Raw genomic sequence first — 22415 nt, forward strand, 5'->3', positions numbered from 1 at the left:
GTACCCAAAATCATCCATAGAACCTCTCAATTATAGCCTGGTACCCGACACCATCTATAGAACCTCCCAATTACAGCCTGGTACCCAACATCATCCATAGAACCTCCCAATTACAGCCTGGTACCCGACACCATCCATAGAACCTCCCAATTACAGCCTGGTACCCGACACCATCCATAGAACCTCCCAATTACAGCCTGGTACCAACACCATCCATAGAACCTCCCAATTACAGCCTGGTACCCAACATCATCCATAGAACCTCCCAATTACAGCCTGGTACCCAACATCATCCATAGAACCTCCCAATTACAGCCTGGTACCCCCCCCCATCATCCATAGAACCTCCCAATTACAGCCTGGTACCCAACATCATCCATAGAACCTCCCAATTACAGCCTGGTACCCAACATCATCCATAGAGCCTCCCAATTACAGCCTGGTACCCAAAATCATCCATAGAACCTCCCAATTACAGCCTGGTACCCCACATCCATAGAACCTCCCAATTACAGCCTGGTACCCAAAATCATCCATAGAACCTCCCAATTACAGCCTGGTACCCAACACCCCCCCATCATCCATACAACCTCCCAATTACAGCCTGGTACCCGACACCATCCATAGAACCTCCCAATTACAGCCTGGTAACAGACACCATCCATAGAACCTCCCAATTACAGCCTGGCACCCCACATCATCCATAGAACCTCCCAATTACAGCCTGGTACCCAACACCATCCAAACAACCACCTCAAGGCAGCCTGGTATCCAACCCCATCCATAGAACCTCCCAATTACAGCCTGGTACCCGACACCATCCATAGAACCTCCCAATTACAGCCTGGTACCCAACACCACCCCCCATACAACCTCCCAATTACAGCCTGGTACCCAACATCATCCATAGAACCTCCCAATTACAGCCTGGTACCCAAAATCATCCATAGAACCTCCCAATTACAGCCTGGTACCCGACACCATCCATAGAACCTCCCAATTACAGCCTGGTAACCGACACCATCCATAGAACCTCCCAATTACAGCCTGGTAACCGACGCCATCCATAGAACCTCCTAATTACAGCCTGGTACCCGACACCATCCATAGAACCTCCCAATTACAGCCTGGTACCCGACACCATCCATAGAACCTCCCAATTACAGCCTGGTACCCAACACCATCCATAGAACCTCCCAATTACAGCCTGGTACCCAACATCATACATAGAACCTCCCAATTACAGCCTGGTACCCGACACCATCCATAGAACCTCCCAATTACAGCCTGGTACCCAACACCACCCCCATACAACCTCCCAATTACAGCCTGGTACCCAACATCATCCATAGAACCTCCCAATTACAGCCTGGTACCCAACACCATCCATAGAACCTCCCAATTACAGCCTGGTACCCAACATCATCCATAGAACCTCCCAATTACAGCCTGGTACCGAACATCATCCATAGAACCTCCCAATTACAGCCTGGTACCCCACACCATCCATAGAACCTCCCAATTACAGCCTGGTACCCAACACCACCCCCCATACAACCTCCCAATTACAGCCTGGTACCCAAAATCATCCATAGAACCTCCCAATTACAGCCTGGTACCGAACATCATCCATAGAACCTCCCAATTACAGCCTGGTAGCCGACACCATCCATAGAACCTCCCAATTACAGCCTGGTAGCCGACAGCCATCCATAGAACCTCCTAATTACAGCCTGGTACCCGACACCATCCATAGAACCTCCCAATTACAGCCTGGTACCCGACACCATCCATAGAACCTCCCAATTACAGCCTGGTACCCAACACCATCCATAGAACCTCCCAATTACAGCCTGGTACCCCCCCCCATCATCCATAGAACCTCCCAATTACAGCCTGGTACCCAACATCATCCATAAAACTGCCCCAGTGCATCCTGGTACCGACACAGTCCATAGAACTGCCCCAATTTAGCCTGGTACCCAACACCGCCCAAGTCCTTACAGAGACACCGAAAAAGTCTAGAAGAAGTGGAAGATGTACATGAAGAGGAATAAATGAAAATATGTCCGACAGCCGTACTTTTCAAAAATCAGTCCAGATATTGTGATACATCCTATTGGATGAGCGTTGGGAAAGGTTCTGGGGTACAGAGACCCTCCCAGGATCAGATTGGAGGAGTGTTGGGGAAAGGTTCTGGGGTACAGAGACCCTCCCAGGATCAGATCAGATTGGAGGAGGGTTGGGAAAGTTTCTGGGGTACAGAGACCCTCCCAGGATCAGATTGGATGAGCGTTGGGAAAGGTTCTGGGGTACAGAGACCCTCCCAGGATCAGATTGGAGGAGGGTTGGGAAAGGTTTTGGGGTACAGAGACCCTCCCAGGATCAGATTGGAGGAGTGTTTCTGAAAAGTTCTGGGGTACAGAGACCTTCCCAGGATCAGATCAGATTGCAGGAGAGTTGGGAAAGGTTCTGGGGTACAGAGACCCTCCCAGGATCAGATCAGATTGGAGGAGCGTTGGGAAAGGTTCTGGGGTACAGAGACCCTCCATGATCAGATCAGATTGGAGGAGGGTTGGGAAAGGTTCTGGGGTACAGAGACCCTCCCAGGATCAAATGAGATTTGAGGAGGGCTGGGAAAGGTTTTGGGGTACAGGGGCCCTCCCAGAATCAGATCAGAGGAGTATTGGGAAAGGTTTTGGGGTACAGAGACCCTCCCAGGATCAGATCAGATTGGAGGAGTGTTGGGAAAGGTTCTGGGGTACAGAGACCCTCCCAGGATCAGATTGGAGGAGGGTTGAGAAAGGTTCTGGGGTAGAGACCCTCCATGATCAGATCAGATTGGAGGAGGGTTGGGAAAGGTTCTGGGGTACAGAGACCCTCCCAGGATCAGATTGGAGAAGCGTTGGGAAAGGTTCTGGGGTACAGAGACCCTCCCAGGATCAGATTGGAGGAGGGTTGAGAAAGGTTCTGGGGTACAGAGACCCTCCATGATCAGATCAGATTGGAGGAGGGTTGGGAAAGGTTCTGGGGTACAGAGACCCTCCATGATCAGATCAGATTGGAGGAGGGTTGAGAAAGGTTCTGGGGTACAGAGACCCTCCCAGGATCAAATGAGATTTGAGGAGGGCTGGGAAAGGTTTTGGGGTACAGGGGCCCTCCCAGAATCAGATCAGAGGAGTATTGGGAAAGGTTTTGGGGTACAGGGGCCCTCCCAGGATCAGATCAGAGGAGTGTTGGGAAAGGTTTTGGGGTACAGAGAGCCTCCCAGGATCAGATCAGATTGGAGGAGTGTTGGGAAAGGTTCTGGGGTACAGAGACCCTCCCAGGATCAGATTGGAGAAGCGTTGGGAAAGGTTCTGGGGTACAGAGACCCTCCATGATCAGATCAGATTGGAGGAGCGTTGGGAAAGGTTCTGGGGTACAGAGACCCTCCCAGGATCAGATCAGAGGAGTGTTGGGAAAGGTTTTGGGGTACAGAGACCCTCCATGATCAGATCAGATTGGAGGAGAGTTGGGAAAGGTTCTGGGGTACAGAGACCCTCCCAGGATCAGATTGGAGGAGTGTTTCTGAAAAGTTCTGGGGTACAGAGACCTTCCCAGGAACAGATCAGATTGCAGGAGCGTTGGGAAAGGTTCTGGGGTACAGAGACCCTCCCAGGATCAAATGAGATTTGAGGAGGGCTGGGAAAGGTTTTGGGGTACAGGGGCCCTCCCAGAATCAGATCAGAGGAGTATTGGGAAAGGTTTTGGGGTACAGGGGCCCTCCCAGGATCAGATCAGAGGAGTGTTGGGAAAGGTTTTGGGGTACAGAGACCCTCCCAGGATCAGATCAGATTGCAGGAGTGTTGGGAAAGGTTTTGGGGTACAGAGAGCCTCCCAGGATCAGATCAGATTGGAGGAGTGTTGGGAAAGGTTCTGGGGTACAGAGACCCTCCCAGGATCAGATTGGAGGAGGGTTGAGAAAGGTTCTGGGGTACAGAGACCCTCCATGATCAGATCAGATTGGAGGAGGGTTGGGAAAGGTTCTGGGGTACAGAGACCCTCCCAGGATCAGATTGGAGGGTTGGGAAAAGGTTTTGGGGTACAGAGACCCTCCCAGGATCAGATTGGAGGAGGGTTGGGAAAGGTTTTGGGGTACAGAGACCCTCCCAGGATCAGATCAGATTGGAGGAGCGTTGGGAAAGGTTTTGGCGTACAGAGACCCTCCCAGGATCAGATCACATTGGAGGAGCGTTGGGAAAGGTTCTGGGGTACAGAGACCCTCCCAGGATCAGATCAGATTGCAGGAGCGTTGGGAAAGGTTCTGGGGTACAGAGACCCACCCAGGATCAGATTGGAGGAGGGTTGAGAAAGGTTCTGGGGTACAGAGACCCTCCATGATCAGATCAGATTGGAGGAGCGTTGGGAAAGGTTTTGGGGTACAGAGACCCTCCCAGGATGAGATCAGATTGGAGGAGCGTTGGGAAAGGTTTTGGCGTACAGAGACCCTCCCAGGATCAGATCAGATTGGAGGAGCGTTGGTAAAGGTTTTGGGGTACAGAGACCCTCCCAGGATCAGATCAGATTGGAGGAGTGTTGGGAAAGGTTTTGGGGTACAGAGACCCTCCCAGGATCAGATCAGATTGCAGGAGCGTTGGGAAAGGTTCTGGGGTACAGAGACCCTCCATGATCAGATCAGATTGGAGGAGGGTTGGGAAAGGTTCTGGGGTACAGAGACCCTCCCAGGATCAGATCAGATTAGAGGAGGGTTGGGAAAAGGTTTTGGGGTACAGAGACCCTCCCAGGATCAGATTGGAGGAGGGTTGGGAAAGGTTTTGGGGTACAGAGACCCTCCCAGGATCAGATCAGATTGGAGGAGTGTTGGGAAAGGTTTTGGGGTACAGAGACCCTCCCAGGATCAGATCAGATTAGAGGAGTGTTTGGGAAAGGTGTTGGGGTACAGAGACCCTCCCAGGATCAGATCAGATTGCAGGAGCGTTGGGAAAGGTTCTGGGGTACAGAGACCCTCCCAGGATCAGATTGGAGGAGCGTTGGGAAAGGTTTTGGGGTACAGAGACCCTCCCAGGATCAGATTGGAGGAGCGTTGGGAAAGGTTTTGGGGTACAGAGACCCTCCCAGGATCAGATTGGAGGAGTGTTGGGAAAGGTTCTGGGGTACAGAGACCCTCCCAGGATCAGATTGGAGGAGCGTTGGGAAAGGTTTTGGGGTACAGAGACCCTCCCAGGATCCGATTGGAGGAGGGTTGGGAAAAGGTTCTGGGGTACAGAGACCCTCCCAGGATCAGATCAGATTGGAGGAGCGTTGGGAAAGGTTTTGGGGTACAGAGACCCTCCCAGGATCCGATTGGAGGAGGGTTGGGAAAAGGTTCTGGGGTACAGAGACCCTCCCAGGATCAGATCAGATTGGAGGAGGGTTGGAAAAATGTTTTGTAGAGAAAGGGGGTTCTACAAAGTATTGACTCCGGGGGGCGCCATACAAATGCCCCTCCCCCCCACACTTTTCACATATTTATTTGTATAATTTTCCTTCCACTTCACAATTATGTGACACTTTGTGTCTCTCACATAAAATCCCAATAAAATAAATTTATGTTTTTGGGTGTAACATGAGAGAGTGTGGGGAATTTCAAGGGGTATGAATACTTTTTCCAGGCACTGTCTATAGAGGGGTATGAATACTTTTTCCAGGCGCTGTCTATAGAGGGGGTATGAATACTTTTTCCAGGCGCTGTATATAGAGGGGTATGAATACTTTTTCCAGGCGCTGTATATAGAGGGGTATGAATACTTTTTCCAGGCAGTGTATATAGGAGGGGGTATGAGTACTTTTTCCAGGCACTGTATATAGAGGGGTATGAATACTTTTCCCAGGCTCTGTATATAGAGGGGTGTGAATACTTTTTCCAGGCTCTGTATCTAGAGGGGTATGAATACTTTTTCCAGGCTCTGTATATAGAGGGGTGTGAATACTTTTTCCAGGCACTGTATATAGAGGGGTGTGAATACTTTTTCCAGGCCCTGTATATAGAGGGGTATGAATACTTTTTCCAGGCTCTGTATATAGAGGGGTGTGAATACTTTTTCCAGGCACTGTATATAGAGGGGTGTGAATACTTTTTCCAGGCTCTGTATATAGAGGGGTGTGAATACTTTTTCCAGGCACTGTATATAGAGGGGTATGAATACTTTTTCCAGGCTCTGTATATAGAGGGGTGTGAATACTTTTTCCAGGCACTGTATATAGAGGGGTGTGAATACTTTTTCCAGGCCCTGTATATAGAGGGGTATGAATACTTTTTTCCAGGCACTGTATATAGAGGGGTATGAATACTTTTTCCAGGCACTGTATATAGAGGGGTATGAATACTTTTTCCAGGCACTGTATATAGAGGGGTATGAATACTTTTTCCAGGCACTGTATATAGAGGGGTATGAATACTTTTTCCAGGCTCTGTATATAGAGGGGTATGAATACTTTTTCCAGGCTCTGTGTATAGAGGGGTATGAATACTTTTTCCAGGCACATATATATATATATATATATGAAGATCCCAGTATGGGGAGCAAAGGCTATGTGTAAGATGACCCCCACCTTCAGACGGGTGGGGCTAGGAGTAGTGCCCCGCCCAGGGGGAGGAGCTGGGATCCCACATCTGGGAGGGATGGGAGACACACCTGGGAGAGAAGTCGGCAGCACTGAAGGGAGCCGGCGGCCGTGTGACGGATGGAGAACTGTGACTGTGCACCCCGGGTAGGTGACACCACAACTGGGAGTATTGTATGTGTAACATTGGAGTAACAATGTAACGCTGTACTTTGCACTCTCCCTTAGTAATAGGGAGTGACGATCTGTTACAATGTAGGAGGGAGAAGTGCATTGGAGGAGGAAGTCATGGAAATGACAATGTAACAACGTACAGTGTATTCTTCCATAGTAATGTACAGCATGTCAGTGTTACATTGTAACAAGGAGTAATGTGTTTGGGTGTCTAACGGTTGAACTTGTGTATTTTTCCAACCAGACTAACTATGTCAGGAGCAAGTAATGTAAATGAGTAACAATGTAACAGTATACTCTGTACTCTCCCCTAGTAATAGGGAGTCATGTATATCAGTGTTACATTGTTACACATTCAGAGTACACAGGTTATGTATATCTTACAACATAACGGGGAGCAATATAGATTCTTTCATTGTTACATTGTAAAAGATAGGAACATATATGAAGGTACTTCAGTTGTGTAAGAGGAAGTGACATTGATATGGAGTGTAACAATGTAACAATGCTGTTTCCCATAGTTACAAGGAGTGATGGGTGTCGGTAGTAAGAATCGGGCGCATAAATACGACGGCGCAGATTAGGACTTACGACGGCGTACATGGCGCTGCGCCGTCGTAAGCCCTTTCAGAATCTGGGCCAGACGGTACACAATACTGTGAACCCTCTGGCCCAGATTCTGAAAGGGCTTACGATGGCACAACGCAATGTGCGCCGTCGTAAGTCCTAATCTGGGCCGTCGTATCTCTGCGCCCGATTCTTAGATATCCATTAGATCCGACAGGCGCAAGTCTCTTACGCTGTCGGATCTTAAATGCAATTGTTTTTTTCGCCGCTAGGTGTCGCCTCCGTCGGTTTCCCGATCGAGTATGCAAATTAGCAAAATACGCGAATTCCCGAACGTACGCGCGGTCGACGCAGTGAAGATACGAAAAAAGGAGAAAAAAAGGCGCACCAGCCTCGTGTACTACCATTTGACAATTTATTAAATAAAAATGATATTAAAAACTACTCACAAACAAATGGTGAAGATACGACGTTTACGTTAGATTTGCGACGCGTAAAGTTGCCCCCGCTATATGAGGCGCAGCCAATGTTAAGTATGACCGTCGTTCCCGCGTCGAAATTAAAAAACTTACGCCGTTTGCGTAAGTCGTCTGTGAATAGGGCTAGACGCCATTTACGTTCACGTCGAAACCAATGACGTCCTTGCGACGTCATTTCGCGCAATGCACGTCGGGAAATTTTAGGGACGGCGCATGCGCAGTACGTTCGGCGCGGGAACGCGCCTAATTTAAATTATCCACGCCCCCTACCCGGATCATTTGAATTAGGCGGGGCTTGCGCCGGGGGATTTACGCTACGCCGCCGCAACTTTACAGGCAAGTTCTTTGTGAATAGAGCACTTGCCCGTAAAACTTGCGGCGGCGTAACGTAAATTAGATACGTTACGCCGCCGCATTTTTACGCAAATCTACCAGAATCTGGGCCTCTGTGTTACACCCCGGAGTACAATGTTACAAGCAGTGATGGGGGTCAGTAGTAGTATTATGTAGTATGCGAGTAACATAGTAGCAGGAAGTTATGAGTAACAATGTTACACCCCGGAGTACAATGTTACAAGCAGTGATGGGGGTCAGTAGTAGTATTATGTAGTATGCGAGTAACATAGTAGCAGGAAGTTATGAGTAACAATGTTACACCCCGGAGTACAATGTTACAAGCAGTGATGGGGGTCAGTAGTAGTATTATGTAGTATGCGAGTAACATAGTAGCAGGAAGTTATGAGTAACAATGTTACACCCCGGAGTACAATGTTATACAGAGTGATGGGGGTCGGTAGTATTGTGTAGTATGCGAGTAACATAGCGGTCAGTTATGAGTAACAATGTTACACCCCGGAGTACAATGTTATACAGAGTGCTGGGTGTCAGTAGTAGTATTGTGTAGTATGCGAGTAACATAGTGGTCAGTTATGAGTAACAATGTTACACCCCGGAGTACAATGTTATACAGAGTGATGTGGGTCGGTAGTATGGTGTAGTATGCGAGTAACATAGCGGTCAGTTATGAGTAACAATGTTACACCCCGGAGTACAATGTTATACAGAGTGCTGGGTGTCAGTAGTAGTATTGTGTAGTATGTGAGTAACATAGCGGTCAGTTATGAGTAACAATGTTACACCCCGGAGTACAATGTTACAGGCAGTGCTGGGTGTCGGTAGTAGTAGTATTGTGTAGTATGCAAGTAACATAGTGGTCAGTTATGAGTAACAATGTTACACCCCGGAGTACAATGTTATACAGAGTGATGGGGGTCAGTAGTAGTATTGTGTAGTATGTGAGTAACATAGCGGTCAGTTATGAGTAACAATGTTACACCCGGGAGTACAATGTTACAGGCAGTGCTGGGTGTCGGTAGTAGTAGTATTGTGTAGTATGCAAGTAACATAGTGGTCAGTTATGAGTAACAATGTTACACCCCGGAGTACAATGTTATACAGAGTGCTGGGTGTCAGTAGTAGTATTGTGTAGTATGTGAGTAACATAGCGGTCAGTTATGAGTAACAATGTTACACCCCGGAGTACAATGTTACAGGCAGTGCTGGGTGTCGGTAGTAGTAGTATTGTGTAGTTTGCGAGTAACATAGTGGTCAGTTATGAGTAACAATGTTACACCCGGGAGTACAATGTTACAGGCAGTGCTGGGTGTCAGTAGTACTCTAGCTGTAGGTGCTCCTCCTGCAGTGTTCCCCCCAGCAGTCATATGTAAGGTGAGTCCTCCCAGTACCCATGTGGCCCCTGTGGCCCCCCCATCCAGACGGCTGTCAGTGAGTCAGGATGATGAGCGGCTCCTGGGACACGTCACTCCCAGACACGGGACGAACGTTAATCCCGCCGGTTAATCCACACATCTTCACTAATCTCACCAGCACAACGCAGGAAGAGGAAGGTAGGTGAGGGGCTCCTCCGCTGTGGGCATTCTAATGACAGTAAAAGTGTAAGGGAGGGTTAGGTCCCCTGTCAGGTTGTTATTGCGGTCTGTGTCCCTGCTGGGGAGCCAGGCCTTCTCGTCCAACATCAGTGCCTGACCTCACAAATGCCCTTCTGGAAAAAAGATCAAACACTCCTAAACCTTGTGGACGGCCTTCCCAGAAGAGGTGAAGGTTTTATAGCTGCAAAGGGCGGAGCCAACTCAATACTGAACCCTCCGGACTAAGACTGGGGTGTCATTAAAGGTCATGTGTGTGTAATGTAAAGGGAGGAGGCGTCCCAATACTTTTGGCATTTTGGTGTATATGTGTGAGAGGTGACCGGGATTGTTTTCTTCTCCCAGCAGATCCAGTCTGTCCGGTGTGAGATGCAGAAGTCGTGCCCGGAGGGGTCCTCGGCGGGGCCCGGTGCCAAGCCTCGTATCATCACCAAGTTTGCAGAGGTTGGTGACGGCGGGGGGGGGAGGGGGGCAGGGATGGGTATGGAGGGTCCCCGGACAGATGACTGCTGTGCAGAGATTGGCTCCAGGGGCGCTGTGCAGAGATTGGCTCCGGAGGCGCTGTGCAGAGATTGTCCCCGGAGGCGCTGTGCAGAGATTGTCCCCCGGGGGCCCCGGAGGCGCTATGCAGAGATTGTCCCCCGGGGGCACTGTGCAGAGATTGGCTCCTGGGGCGCTGTGCAGAGATTGGCTTTGGAGGCACTGTGCAGAGATTGGCTCCGGAGGCGCTGTGCAGAGATTGGCTCCGGAGGCGCTGTGCAGAGATTGTCCCTGGAGGCGCTGTGCAGAGATTGGCTCCAAAGGCGCTGTGCAGAGATTGGCTCCGGGGGCGCTGTGCAGAGATTGGCTCCGGAGGCGCTGTGCAGAGATTGTCCCTGGAGGCGCTGTGCAGAGATTGGCTCCAAAGGCGCTGTGCAGAGATTGGCTCCGGGGGCGCTGTGCAGAGATTGGCTCCGGAGGCGCTGTGCAGAGATTGGCTCCGGGGGCGCTGTGCAGAGATTGGCTCCGGAGGCGCTGTGCAGAGATTGGCTCCGGAGGCGCTGTGCAGAGATTGGCTCCGGAGGCGCTGTGCAGAGATTGGCTCCAGAGGCGCTGTGCAGAGACGCTGTGCAGAGATTGGCTCCGGGGGCGCTGTGCAGAGATTGGCCCCCGGAGGGCGCTGTGCAGAGATTGGCCCCCGGAGGGCGCTCCAAGGCGACGCTCCCCCCCGGAGGACGCAGCACGCCGTCTCCTGGATACAGATATCTGCTGCGGAGATTCCTGAGAGCTTTCATGTCAGGACAGGCAGGAGGGAAAGGCAACAGCAGATCGCACTTCGTGTGCCGCTCGCCCTTCCCCGCCAAACGCACAACCACCTCTCAGCTCTCTCACATGTGCTTTGCTCTCCGAAGAGCGATCCACATTCAGGAAAGAGATAGTATTCCACATATTTTGGGGGTGCAGCACAGGATAGAAGTGGTTCACAATACAGATAGGAAGGTGGTGGGGGGGTCTGTGTTGGAATTGGGGGGGGCAGTGCAGTATAGAAGGGGTTCACAATACAGATAGGAAGGTGGTGAGGGGGTCTGTGTTGGAATTGGGGTCTCAGTGCTGGTATGGGCCCCCCCAGGAAGGAGATTGCAGTTCACATATTTGGGGGGTGCAGTGCAGGATATAAGTGGTTCACAATACAGATAGGAAGGTGGTGGGGGGTCTGTGTTGGAATTGGGGTCTTAGTGCTGGTATGGGCCCCCCCAGGAAGGAGATTGCAGGTCACATATTTGGGGGGGGGCAGTGCAGGATATAAGTGGTTCACAATACAGATAGGAAGGTGGTGGGGGGGTCGGTGTTGGAATTGGGGTCTCAGTGCTGGTATGGGCCCCCCAGGAAGGAGATTTTAGTGCACATATTTGGGGGGGGGCAGTGCAGGATAGAAGGGGTTCACAATACAGATAGGAAGGTGATGGGGGGTCTGTGTAGGAATTGGGGTCTCAGTGCTGGTATGGGCCCCCCCAGGGAGGAGATTGCAGTGCACATATTTTGGGGGGGGGTGCAGTATAGAAGGGGTTCACAATACAGATAGGAAGGTGGTGGGGGGGTCTGTGTGTTGGAATTGGGGTCTCAGTGCTGGTATGGCCCCCCCAGGAAGGAGATTTTAGTGCACATATTTGGGGGGGGGGTGCAGTGCAGGAATTGGGGTCTCATTGCTGGTATGGGCACCTCAGGAAAGATAGTATTCCACATATTTTGGGGTTGCAGTGCAGGATAGAAGGTGTTCACAATACAGATAGGAAGATGGTGGGGGCCCTGTGTTGGAATTGGGGTCTCAGTTCTGGTATGGGCCCCCCCAGGAAGGAGATTGCAGGTCACATATTTGGGGGGGCAGTGCAGGATAGAAGGGGTTCACAATACAGATAGGAAGATGGCGGGGGCCCTGTGTTGGAATTGGGGTCTCAGTTCTGGTATGGGCCCCCCCAGGAAGGAGATTGCAGGTCACATATTTGGGGGGGCAGTGCAGGATAGAAGGGGTTCACAATACAGATAGGAAGATGGCGGGGGCCCTGTGTTGGAATTGGGGTCTCAGTTCTGGTATGGGCCCCCCCAGGAAGGAGATTGCAGGTCACATATTTGGGGGGGGGGGGCAGTGCAGGATAGAAGGGGTTCACAATACAGATATGAAGGTGGTGGGGGGCGGTGTTGGAATTGGGGTCTCAGTGCTGGTATGCGCCCCCCCAGGAAGGAGATTGCAGTTCACATATTTGGGGGGGGCAGTGCAGGATAGAAGGGGTTCACAATACAGATAGGAAGGTGGTGGGGGGGTCTGTGTTGGAATTGGGGTCTCAGTTCTGGTATGGGCCCCCCCAGGAAGGAGATTGCAGGTCACATATTTGGGGGGGGGGGCAGTGCAGGATAGAAGGGGTTCACAATACAGATAGGAAGGTGGTGGGGGGGTCTGTGTTGGAATTGGGGTCTCAGTTCTGGTATGGGCCCCCCCAGGAAGGAGATTGCAGGTCACATATTTGGGGGGGGCAGTGCAGGATAGAAGGGGTTCAAAATACAGATAGGAAGGTGGTGGGGGGGTCTGTGTTGGAATTGGGGTCTCAGTGCTAGTATGGGCCCCCCCAGGAAGGAGATGTAGTGCACATATTTGGGGGGGTGCAGGATAGAAGGGGTTCACAATACAGATAGGAAGGTGGTGGGGGGTCTGTGTTGGAATTGGGGTCTCGGTGCTGGTATGGGCACCCCAGAGAGGAGATTGCAGTGCACATATTTGGGGGGGGGGGGGCAGTGCAGGAATTGGGGTCTCAGTGCTGGTATGGGCACCTCAAGAAAGAGATAGTATTGCACATATTTTGGGGGTGCAGTGCAGGATAGAAGGGGTTCACAATACAGATAGGAAGGTGGTGGGGGGTCTGTGTTGGAATTGGGGTCTCGGTGTTGGTATGGGCCCCCCCCAGGAAGGAGATTGCAGTTCACATATTTGGGGGGCAGTGTAGGATAGAAGGGGTTCACAATACAGATAGGAGGGTGTTGGGGGGGCTGTGTTGGAATTGGGGTCTCAGTGCTGGTATGGGCCCCCCCCAGGAAGGAGATTGCAGTTCACATATTTGGGGGGGGCAGTGCAGGATAGAAGGGGTTCACAATACAGATAGGAAGGTGGTGGGGGGCGGTGTTGGAATTGGGGTCTCAGTGCTGGTATGGGCCCCTCAGAGAAGGAAGTTGCAGTGCAAATATTGGGGGGTCTCAGTCCTGGTATGGGGGGGGGTGTCAGGTAAAGTTCCCGAGTTTTGTACAGGTGAGGGTGACCCCACATTGCTGAGCCCCTCCTTTCACTGACCTCTCGCCCTCCCTCTCTCTGTCAGTATGTCGGCTCGTTCCCGGTGAAGGAAGCGGACTCCAGGAGAAGAGTCTGGATTATAGAAGAGCAGATGCGGTTCCTTAAGGTCAGTGAAATGTTTGCGCTCCTCTCCGTATTTACCGTCTCCGGGCACCATGTGGGGTGAAATGGGTATAAATGTGGCTCCATGAAAGCCACAGCAAGGCGACCCGTCCACAGGCAGCGGGGTGGCCGGCACAAGATAATGTCTAGGAGGTTTCCACTAGCAACCCCGAGCCGTTTTCATAGGATGGTGCCATCGCCGCTCATCACCCTTTATAAATTGGTCGTCAGACATCGGTGTACACCCCCTTTTTAGAGCGGGAACACTCAACCGGCACAGTCCTCCTGTTTGCCAATACCCTCTGGCAGGTGACGCTAGTTCTCCCAGAGCACAGAATCCAAGTACCAGTTGGTCTACACCAGAGCTCTTGATGGTGGAGAAAGCCTGGTGGTGGTCCCCAGAACTCTTTGCCACAACTGGCACCAGGTCACTGCCCCTGGGAGGCGGGCTACAGGGTAGAGTCAGGAGACCAGAGTGCCATCAGGATAAAGCAACTCTGGAAGTTGTGAAATGGATTTTGCAAGTACTATTGGAAGTCCTGGAAGAGACTCTGCTAATACCATTTGAAGTCCTGGCATGAATCCTGGAAGTTCTGGAAGGGATTCTGTGAGTACCATTGAAAGAGATTCTGTGAGTACCATTGGAAGTCCTAGAAGAGATTCTACGAGTACCATTGGAAGTCCTAGAAGAGATTCTACGAGTACCATTGGAAGTCTAGGAAGAGATTCTGTGAGTACCATTGAAAGTCTAGGAAGAGATTCTACGAGTACCATTGGAAGTCCTGGAAGAGATTCTGCATGTACCATTGGAAGTCCTGGAAGAGATTCTACGAGTACCATTGGAAGTCCTGGAAGAGATTCTACGAGTACCATTGGAAGTCCTAGAAGAGATTCTACGAGTACCATTGGAAGTCCTGGAAGAGATTCTACGAGTACCATTGGAAGTCCTAGAAGAGATTCTACGAGTACCATTGGAAGTCCTGGAAGAGATTCTACGAGTACCATTGGAAGTCCTGGAAGAGATTCTACGAGTACCATTGGAAGTCCTGGAAGAGATTCTACGAGTACCATTGGAAGTCCTAGAAGAGATTCTGCATGTACCATTGGAAGTCTAGGAAGAGATTCTACGAGTACCATTGGAAGTCCTGGAAGAGATTCTACGAGTACCATTGGAAGTCCTCAAAGAGATCCTGCATGTACCATTTGAAGTCTGGTCATTGATCCTGGAATTCTAGAAGGGATTCTACGAGTATCAATTGAAGTCCTGGAAGATATTCTGTGAATACCATTGGAAGTACTGGTGTGGCTTCTGGAAGAGATACTGCAGGAACCACTGGAAGTCCTGGAAGAGAGTCTGTGAGTTCCATTGAAAGTCCTGGCAGGAATTCTGCAAGTGCCATTAGAAGCCCTAGAAGGGATTCTGGAAGTCCTGGCATGAATTCTGCAAGGGTCATAACATCCTGTGGTGTTGGGCAAAGCTTCCCACTTGGCAGGATGGTTCCCCTGGGCTTTGTGTAGTAAGGATACGATTGGCCACTTACCCAGCTCTAGTGGTTTATAAAGGGGACAACATAAATCATGATGTCCCATCATAATCAGAACTTCCTGTGGGGTTCTGTGCAATCCTATTACCCCAACACTAACATAGATCCGATGTCTGCCCGCATTCTCCACCACTTCCCATTAGGATCTCCAAATCTTCCACAGGACTCATATTACTGTCCAATAATGGTGCGCACAATTGACAAAGCAACGGAGACACTAAATCAGCCCCCCTCAACCCCACATCACCTCCTTACACCTGCAGTCCTAATCAAGTGAAATCCCCGGCACTTTCAGGTATGGTCCAGATGGGACTCACTCCGCTTCAGCCAATCACCAGGCTTGAGTACTGTCACATGGGGTGGGGAGAACTTAGCCCTGAACCTGAACATGGAGCTCATATGGGAGTTTTCACTTTCCTTAGGTGGGACAGAGATTGGAAGTCCTGGGGGGGTAGAACTGAAGTGTTCTGTAGCTTTGCCATATTAGATGATGGAGATATGACCAGTGATCGGTCGGCTCTGGCTAATGAGGCTTTGTACATTTCTGGTGTTAATGCTGCAATCTTCTTCTACAGGACTGCCCCCGGCGCAGAGCCGTCACCCTGAAGTTCTGCCTCCAGGGAGTGAAGATGTACGATGCTGAGGGAGAGGTAATTCTTATTATTGGGTCTCCTCTGTTTCCCCCCCCCCCCCCCCCCCCCATGATGTCCCCCCTCTCTGTGTCTTCCATGACGTCCCCCCTCTGTGCACCTATGAAGTCCCCCTCTCCCTGTGTCCCCCATGATGCCCTCTCTGTGCGTCCACATGCTGTCCCCTCTCTCTGTGTCCACCATAAAGTTCCCCCTTCCTGTGTCCACCATGAAGTTCCCCCTTCCTGTGTCCACCATGAAGTTCCCCCTTCCTGTGTCCACCATGAAGTTCCCCCTTCCTGTGTCCACCATGAAGTTCCCCCTTCCTGTGTCCACCATGACGTCCCCCCTCTCTCTGGCACCCATGACGTCCCCCCTCTCTCTGGAACCCATGACGTCCCCCCTCTCTCTGGAACCCATGACGTCCCCCCTCTCTCTGTGGCACCCAGGATGTCCCCTCTCTATGGCACCCAGGATGTCCCCTCTCTATGGCACCCATGACGTCCCCCCACTCTGTGGCACCCATGATGTCCCCCCCTCTCTGTCCACCCATGATGATACCTTTCTCTGTGCACCCATGACGTCCCCTTTCTCTGTCCCCCCCTCTCTGTGCACCCATGACGTCCCCTTTCTCTGTCCCCCCCTCTCTGTGGCACCCATGACATCTCCTTTCTCTGTGCACCCATGACGTCTCCCTTCTCTCTGTCCCCCCTCTGTGGCACCCATGATGTCTCCCCTCTCTCTGTGGCACCCATGACCTCTCCCCTCTCTCTGTGGCACCCATGACGTCTCCCCTCTCTCTGTGGCACCCATGACATCTCCTTTCTCTGTGCACCCATGACGTCTCCCTTCTCTCTGTCCCCCCTCTCTGTGGCACCCATGATGTCTCCCCTCTCTCTGTGGCACCCATGACCTCTCCCCCCTCTCTGTGGCACCCATGAGGTCTCCCCTCTCTCTGTGGCACCCATGACGACTCCCCTCTCTCTGTGGCACCCATGACGTCTCCCCTCTCTCTGTGGCACCCATGACGTCTCCCCTCTCTCTGTGGCACCCATGACGTCTCCCCTCTCTCTGCGGCACCCATGACGTCTCCCCCTCTCTCTGTGGCACCCATGATGTCTCCCCTCTCTCTGTGGCACCCATGACGTCTCCCCTCTCTCTGTGGAACCCATGACGTCTCCCCTCTCTGTGGCACCCATGACGTCCCCTCTATGTCTCCCATGACGTCCCCCTCTCTCTGTGGCACCCATGACGTGCCCTCTATGTCTCCCATGACGTCCCCCTCTCTCTGTGGCACCCATGACGTCCCCTCTCTCTGTGGCACCCATGACGTCTCCCCTCTCTCTGTGGCACCCATGACGTCTCCCCTCTCTGTGGCACCCATGACGTCCCCTCTATGTCTCCCATGACGTCCCCCTCTCTCTGTGGCACCCATGACGTGCCCTCTATGTCTCCCATGATGTCCCCCTCTCTCTGTGGCACCCATGACGTCCCCTCTCTCTGTGGCACCCATGACGTCTCCCCTCTCTCTGTGGCACCCATGACGTCTCCCCTCTCTCTGTGGCACCCATGACGTCCCCTCTATGTCCCCCATGACGTCCCCTCTCTCTGTGCCCCTCTATGACATGCCATTCACACGGTACACAGTATCTCCTCCTCCCATCATGTCTTTTATAATCATATCATAAATTCTCTGCTTCCGGGCAATGCACACGGAGCCCAGCACTGTATGCAGTCTGTGTAAAGGCCGGACACACCCTGCAGGGCATCTCCACTCCAATAACTCCACATTTACAAGAAAATACGCCTCCAGCTGCCAACATACTTCCCGCTTATCTCCATGTAATATCCGAGCATAGCCGTCACTCCCCCCTCCCCCTCTCTGATTACACACAGAACTTTAGTATGAAGGGTTTGATCCTCTGCTGGCCTTTTTTCCCCGCAGTCTATACCTCATTGTGACATCATTGTCCTCCCTCTATACAGACCCTGCTTATGGCGCACGCCCTCCGACGCATTCAGTACACAACCTGCAGGCCCGAGGACCGACAGTTCGCCTTTGTGTCACGCAACCCACACAGACCAGCCAATCAGCTCTTCTGCCACCTGTTTGTGGGAGGGCAGCCCAGCGAGGTAAGTTCTCCAGTATACGGGACAGACAGAGGGCGCTATGTATTATGACCCGGTATACGGGACAGACAGAGAGCGCTATGTACTATGACCCGGTATACGGGACAGACAGAGAGCACTATGTACTATGACCCGGTATACGGGACAGGCAGAGAGCACTATGTACTATGACCTGGTATACGGGACAGGCAGAGAGTGCTATGTACTATGACCCGGTATACGGGACAGACAGAGAGCGCTATGTACTATGACCCGGTATACGGGACAGGCAGAGAGCACTATGTACTATGACCCGGTATACGGGACAGGCAGAGAGCACTATGTACTATGACCCGGTATACGGGACAGGCAGAGAGCACTATGTACTATGACCCGGTATACGGGACAGGCAGAGAGCACTATGTACTATGACCCGTATACAGGACAGACAGAGAGCACTATGTACTATGACCCGGTATACGGGACAGGCAGAGAGCACTATGTACTATGACCCGTATACAGGACAGGCAGAGAGCACTATGTACTATGACCCGGTATACGGGACAGGCAGAGAGCACTATGTACTATGACCCGGTATACGAGACAGGCAGAGAGCACTTTGTACTATGACCCGTATACAGGACAGGCAGAGAGCACTATGTACTATGACCCGGTATACGGGACAGGCAGAGAGCGCTATGTACTATGACCCGGTATACAGGACAGGCAGAGAGCGCTATGTACTATGACCCGGTATACAGGACAGGCAGAGAGTGCTATGTACTATGGCCCGTATACAGGACAGGCAGAGAGCGCTATGTACTATGACCCAGTATACGGGACAGGCAGAGAGCACTATGTACTATGACCCGGTATACAGGACAGGCAGAAAGCGCTATGTGCTATGACCCGTATACAGGACAGGCAGAGAGCGCTATGTGCTATGACCCGTATACAGGACAGACAGAGAGCACTATGTACTATGACCCGGTATACAGGACAGGCAGAGAGCGCTATGTACTATGACCCGTATACAGGACAGGCAGAGAGCGCTATGTACTATGACCCAGTATACGGGACAGGCAGAGAGAGATATGTGCTATGACCCAGTATACGAGACAGGCAGAGATCGCTATGCACTATGACCCGGTATACGGGACAGGCAGAGAGTGCTATGTACTATGACCTGTATACAGGACAGGCAGAGAGAGATATGTGCTATGACCCAGTATACGAGACAGGCAGAGAGCACTATGTACTATGACCCGGTATACGAGACAGGCAGAGAGCACTTTGTACTATGACCCGGTATACAGGACAGGCAGAGAGCACTATGTACTATGACCCGGTATACGGGACAGGCAGAGAGCACTATGTACTATGACCCGATATACCAGACAGGCAGAGAACACTATGTACTATGACCCGGTATACGGGACAAGCAGAGAGCGCTATGTACTATGACCCGAATACAGGACAGGCAGAGAGTACTATGACCCGGTATACGAGACAGGCAGAGAGCACTATGTGCTATGACCCGAATACAGGACAGGCAGAGAGCACTTTGTACTATGACCCGGTATACAGGACAGGCAGAGAGCACTATGTACTATGACCCGTATACAGGACAGGCAGAGAGCGGTATGTACTATGACCCGGTATACGGGACAGGCAGAGAGTGACATGTACTATGACCCGTATACAGGACAGGCAGAGAGCACTATGTACTATGACCCGGTATACGAGACAGGCAGAGAGTGACATGTACTATGACCCGGTATATGGGACAGGCAGAGAGCGCTATGTACTATGACCCGTGTACAGGACAGGCAGAGAGCACTATGTACTATGACCCGTATACAGGACAGGCAGAGAGCACTATGTACTATGACCCGGTATACGGGACAGGCAGAGAGCACTATGTACTATGACCCGGTATACGAGACAGGCAGAGAGCACTTTGTACTATGACCCGTATACAGGACAGGCAGAGAGCACTATGTACTATGACCCGGTATACGAGACAGGCAGAGAGCACTATGTACTATGACCCGGTATACGGGACAGGCAGAGAGCACTATGTACTATGACCCGAATACAGGACAGGCAGAGAGTACTATGACCCGGTATAAGAGACAGGCAGAGAGCACTATGTACTATGACCCGGTATACGGGACAGGCAGAGAGCACTATGTACTATGACCCGATATACCAGACAGGCAGAGAACACTATGTACTATGACCCGGTATACGGGACAAGCAGAGAGCGCTATGTACTATGACCCGAATACAGGACAGGCAGAGAGTACTATGACCCGGTATAAGAGACAGGCAGAGAGCACTATGTACTATGACCCGTATACAGGACAGGCAGAGAGCACTATGTACTATGACCCGGTATACGGGACAGGCAGAGAGCGCTATGTACTATGACCCGGTATACAGGACAGGCAGAGAGCACTATGTACTATGACCCGTATACAGGACAGGCAGAGAGCACTATGTACTATGACCCGTATACAGGACAGGCAGAGAGCACTATGTACTATGACCCGGTATACGGGACAGGCAGAGAGCACTATGTACTATGACCCGATATACCAGACAGGCAGAGAACACTATGTACTATGACCCGGTATACGGGACAAGCAGAGAGCGCTATGTACTATGACCCGAATACAGGACAGGCAGAGAGTACTATGACCCGGTATAAGAGACAGGCAGAGAGCACTATGTACTATGACCCGGTATACGGGACAGGCAGAGAGCGCTATGTGCTATGACCTGTATACAGGACAGGCAGAGAGCACTATGTACTATGACCCGGTATACGGGACAGGCAGAGAGCACTATGTACTATGACCCGTATACAGGACAGGCAGAGAGCACTATGTACTATGACCCGGTATACGGGACAGGCAGAGAGCACTATGTACTATGACCCGGTATACGAGACAGGCAGAGAGCACTTTGTACTATGACCCGTATACAGGACAGGCAGAGAGCACTATGTACTATGACCCGGTATACAGGACAGGCAGAGAGCGCTATGTACTATGACCCGGTATACAGGACAGGCAGAGAGCGCTATGTACTATGACCCGGTATACAGGACAGGCAGAGAGCGCTATGTACTATGACCCGGTATACAGGACAGGCAGAGAGCACTATGTACTATGACCCGTATACAGGACAGGCAGAGAGCACTATGTACTATGACCCGTATACAGGACAGGCAGAGAGCACTATGTACTATGACCCGGTATACGGGACAGGCAGAGAGCACTATGTACTATGACCCGATATACCAGACAGGCAGAGAACACTATGTACTATGACCCGGTATACGGGACAAGCAGAGAGCGCTATGTACTATGACCCGAATACAGGACAGGCAGAGAGTACTATGACCCGGTATAAGAGACAGGCAGAGAGCACTATGTACTATGACCCGGTATACGGGACAGGCAGAGAGCGCTATGTGCTATGACCTGTATACAGGACAGGCAGAGAGCACTATGTACTATGACCCGGTATACGGGACAGGCAGAGAGCACTTTGTACTATGACCCGTATACAGGACAGGCAGAGAGCACTATGTACTATGACCCGGTATACGGGACAGGCAGAGAGCGCTATGTACTATGACCCGGTATACAGGACAGGCAGAGAGCGCTATGTACTATGACCCGGTATACAGGACAGGCAGAGAGCACTATGTACTATGACCCGTATACAGGACAGGCAGAGAGCACTATGTACTATGAGCCGGTATACGGGACAGGCAGAGAACACTATGTACTATGACCCGGTATACGGGACAAGCAGAGAGCGCTATGTACTATGACCCGAATACAGGACAGGCAGAGAGTACTATGACCCGGTATAAGAGACAGGCAGAGAGCACTATGTACTATGACCCGGTATACGGGACAGGCAGAGAGCGCTATGTGCTATGACCTGTATACAGGACAGGCAGAGAGCACTATGTACTATGACCCGGTATACAGGACAGGCAGAGAGTGCTACATATCCGATTGTTGACAATCACAAGATTAATAAATGTTTATTTTCTGTCTTCCCTTTAGGCTCAGGTGTTGAATCTGCTGCTATGTCGCTCCTTCCAGCTCCAATATTTATATTTACACCCCGAGATGGAGGACATGAAGGCCTCGGCCTGTGCGGCTCCCAAGGGGCAGAGAAAAGGATTCAAAGGCGGAGTCATAAGGGAACCGCTTGACCCCGAACAAGTCACCCCCAATGTCAACGCTTTGGTGTCTTTTAGGAGGCTTCCGGGGGCCGGGGAGGACGGCCTTACCAGCAGCCAAGTAACTGTCCTTCTCTATGTACATTATATCCTCCCCCGAGTACATTATATCCTCCCCCAAGTACATTATACCCTCCCCCAAGTACATTATACCCTCCCCCAAGTACATTATACC

The 22415-nt window shown here is 51.4% G+C and overlaps 1 protein-coding gene across 2 annotated transcripts in view; it reads left to right on the forward strand.

Annotated features, from left to right (window-relative positions):
* The first annotated feature begins 6663 nt into the window (after nucleotides 1-6663).
* SH2D5 (SH2 domain containing 5) overlaps nucleotides 6664-22415 on the forward strand; it is a 30821-nt gene continuing 15069 nt past the window's right edge. Inside the window, exons 1-6 of one of the 2 annotated variants that reach the window (XM_040326770.1) lie at nucleotides 6664-6753; nucleotides 10118-10216; nucleotides 13615-13695; nucleotides 15811-15885; nucleotides 17851-17997; nucleotides 22062-22301. In XM_040326770.1, coding sequence (XP_040182704.1) covers nucleotides 6727-6753; nucleotides 10118-10216; nucleotides 13615-13695; nucleotides 15811-15885; nucleotides 17851-17997; nucleotides 22062-22301 — 669 coding nt within the window. In that variant the 5' untranslated portion in view covers nucleotides 6664-6726. The remainder of the gene's footprint in view (nucleotides 6754-10117; nucleotides 10217-13614; nucleotides 13696-15810; nucleotides 15886-17850; nucleotides 17998-22061; nucleotides 22302-22415) is intronic. The other variant, XM_040326771.1, reaches the window with a different exon arrangement.

Source organism: Rana temporaria, chromosome 10 (genome assembly GCF_905171775.1).
Source record: "Rana temporaria chromosome 10, aRanTem1.1, whole genome shotgun sequence".
Classification (NCBI taxonomy): Eukaryota; Metazoa; Chordata; class Amphibia; order Anura; family Ranidae; genus Rana; species Rana temporaria.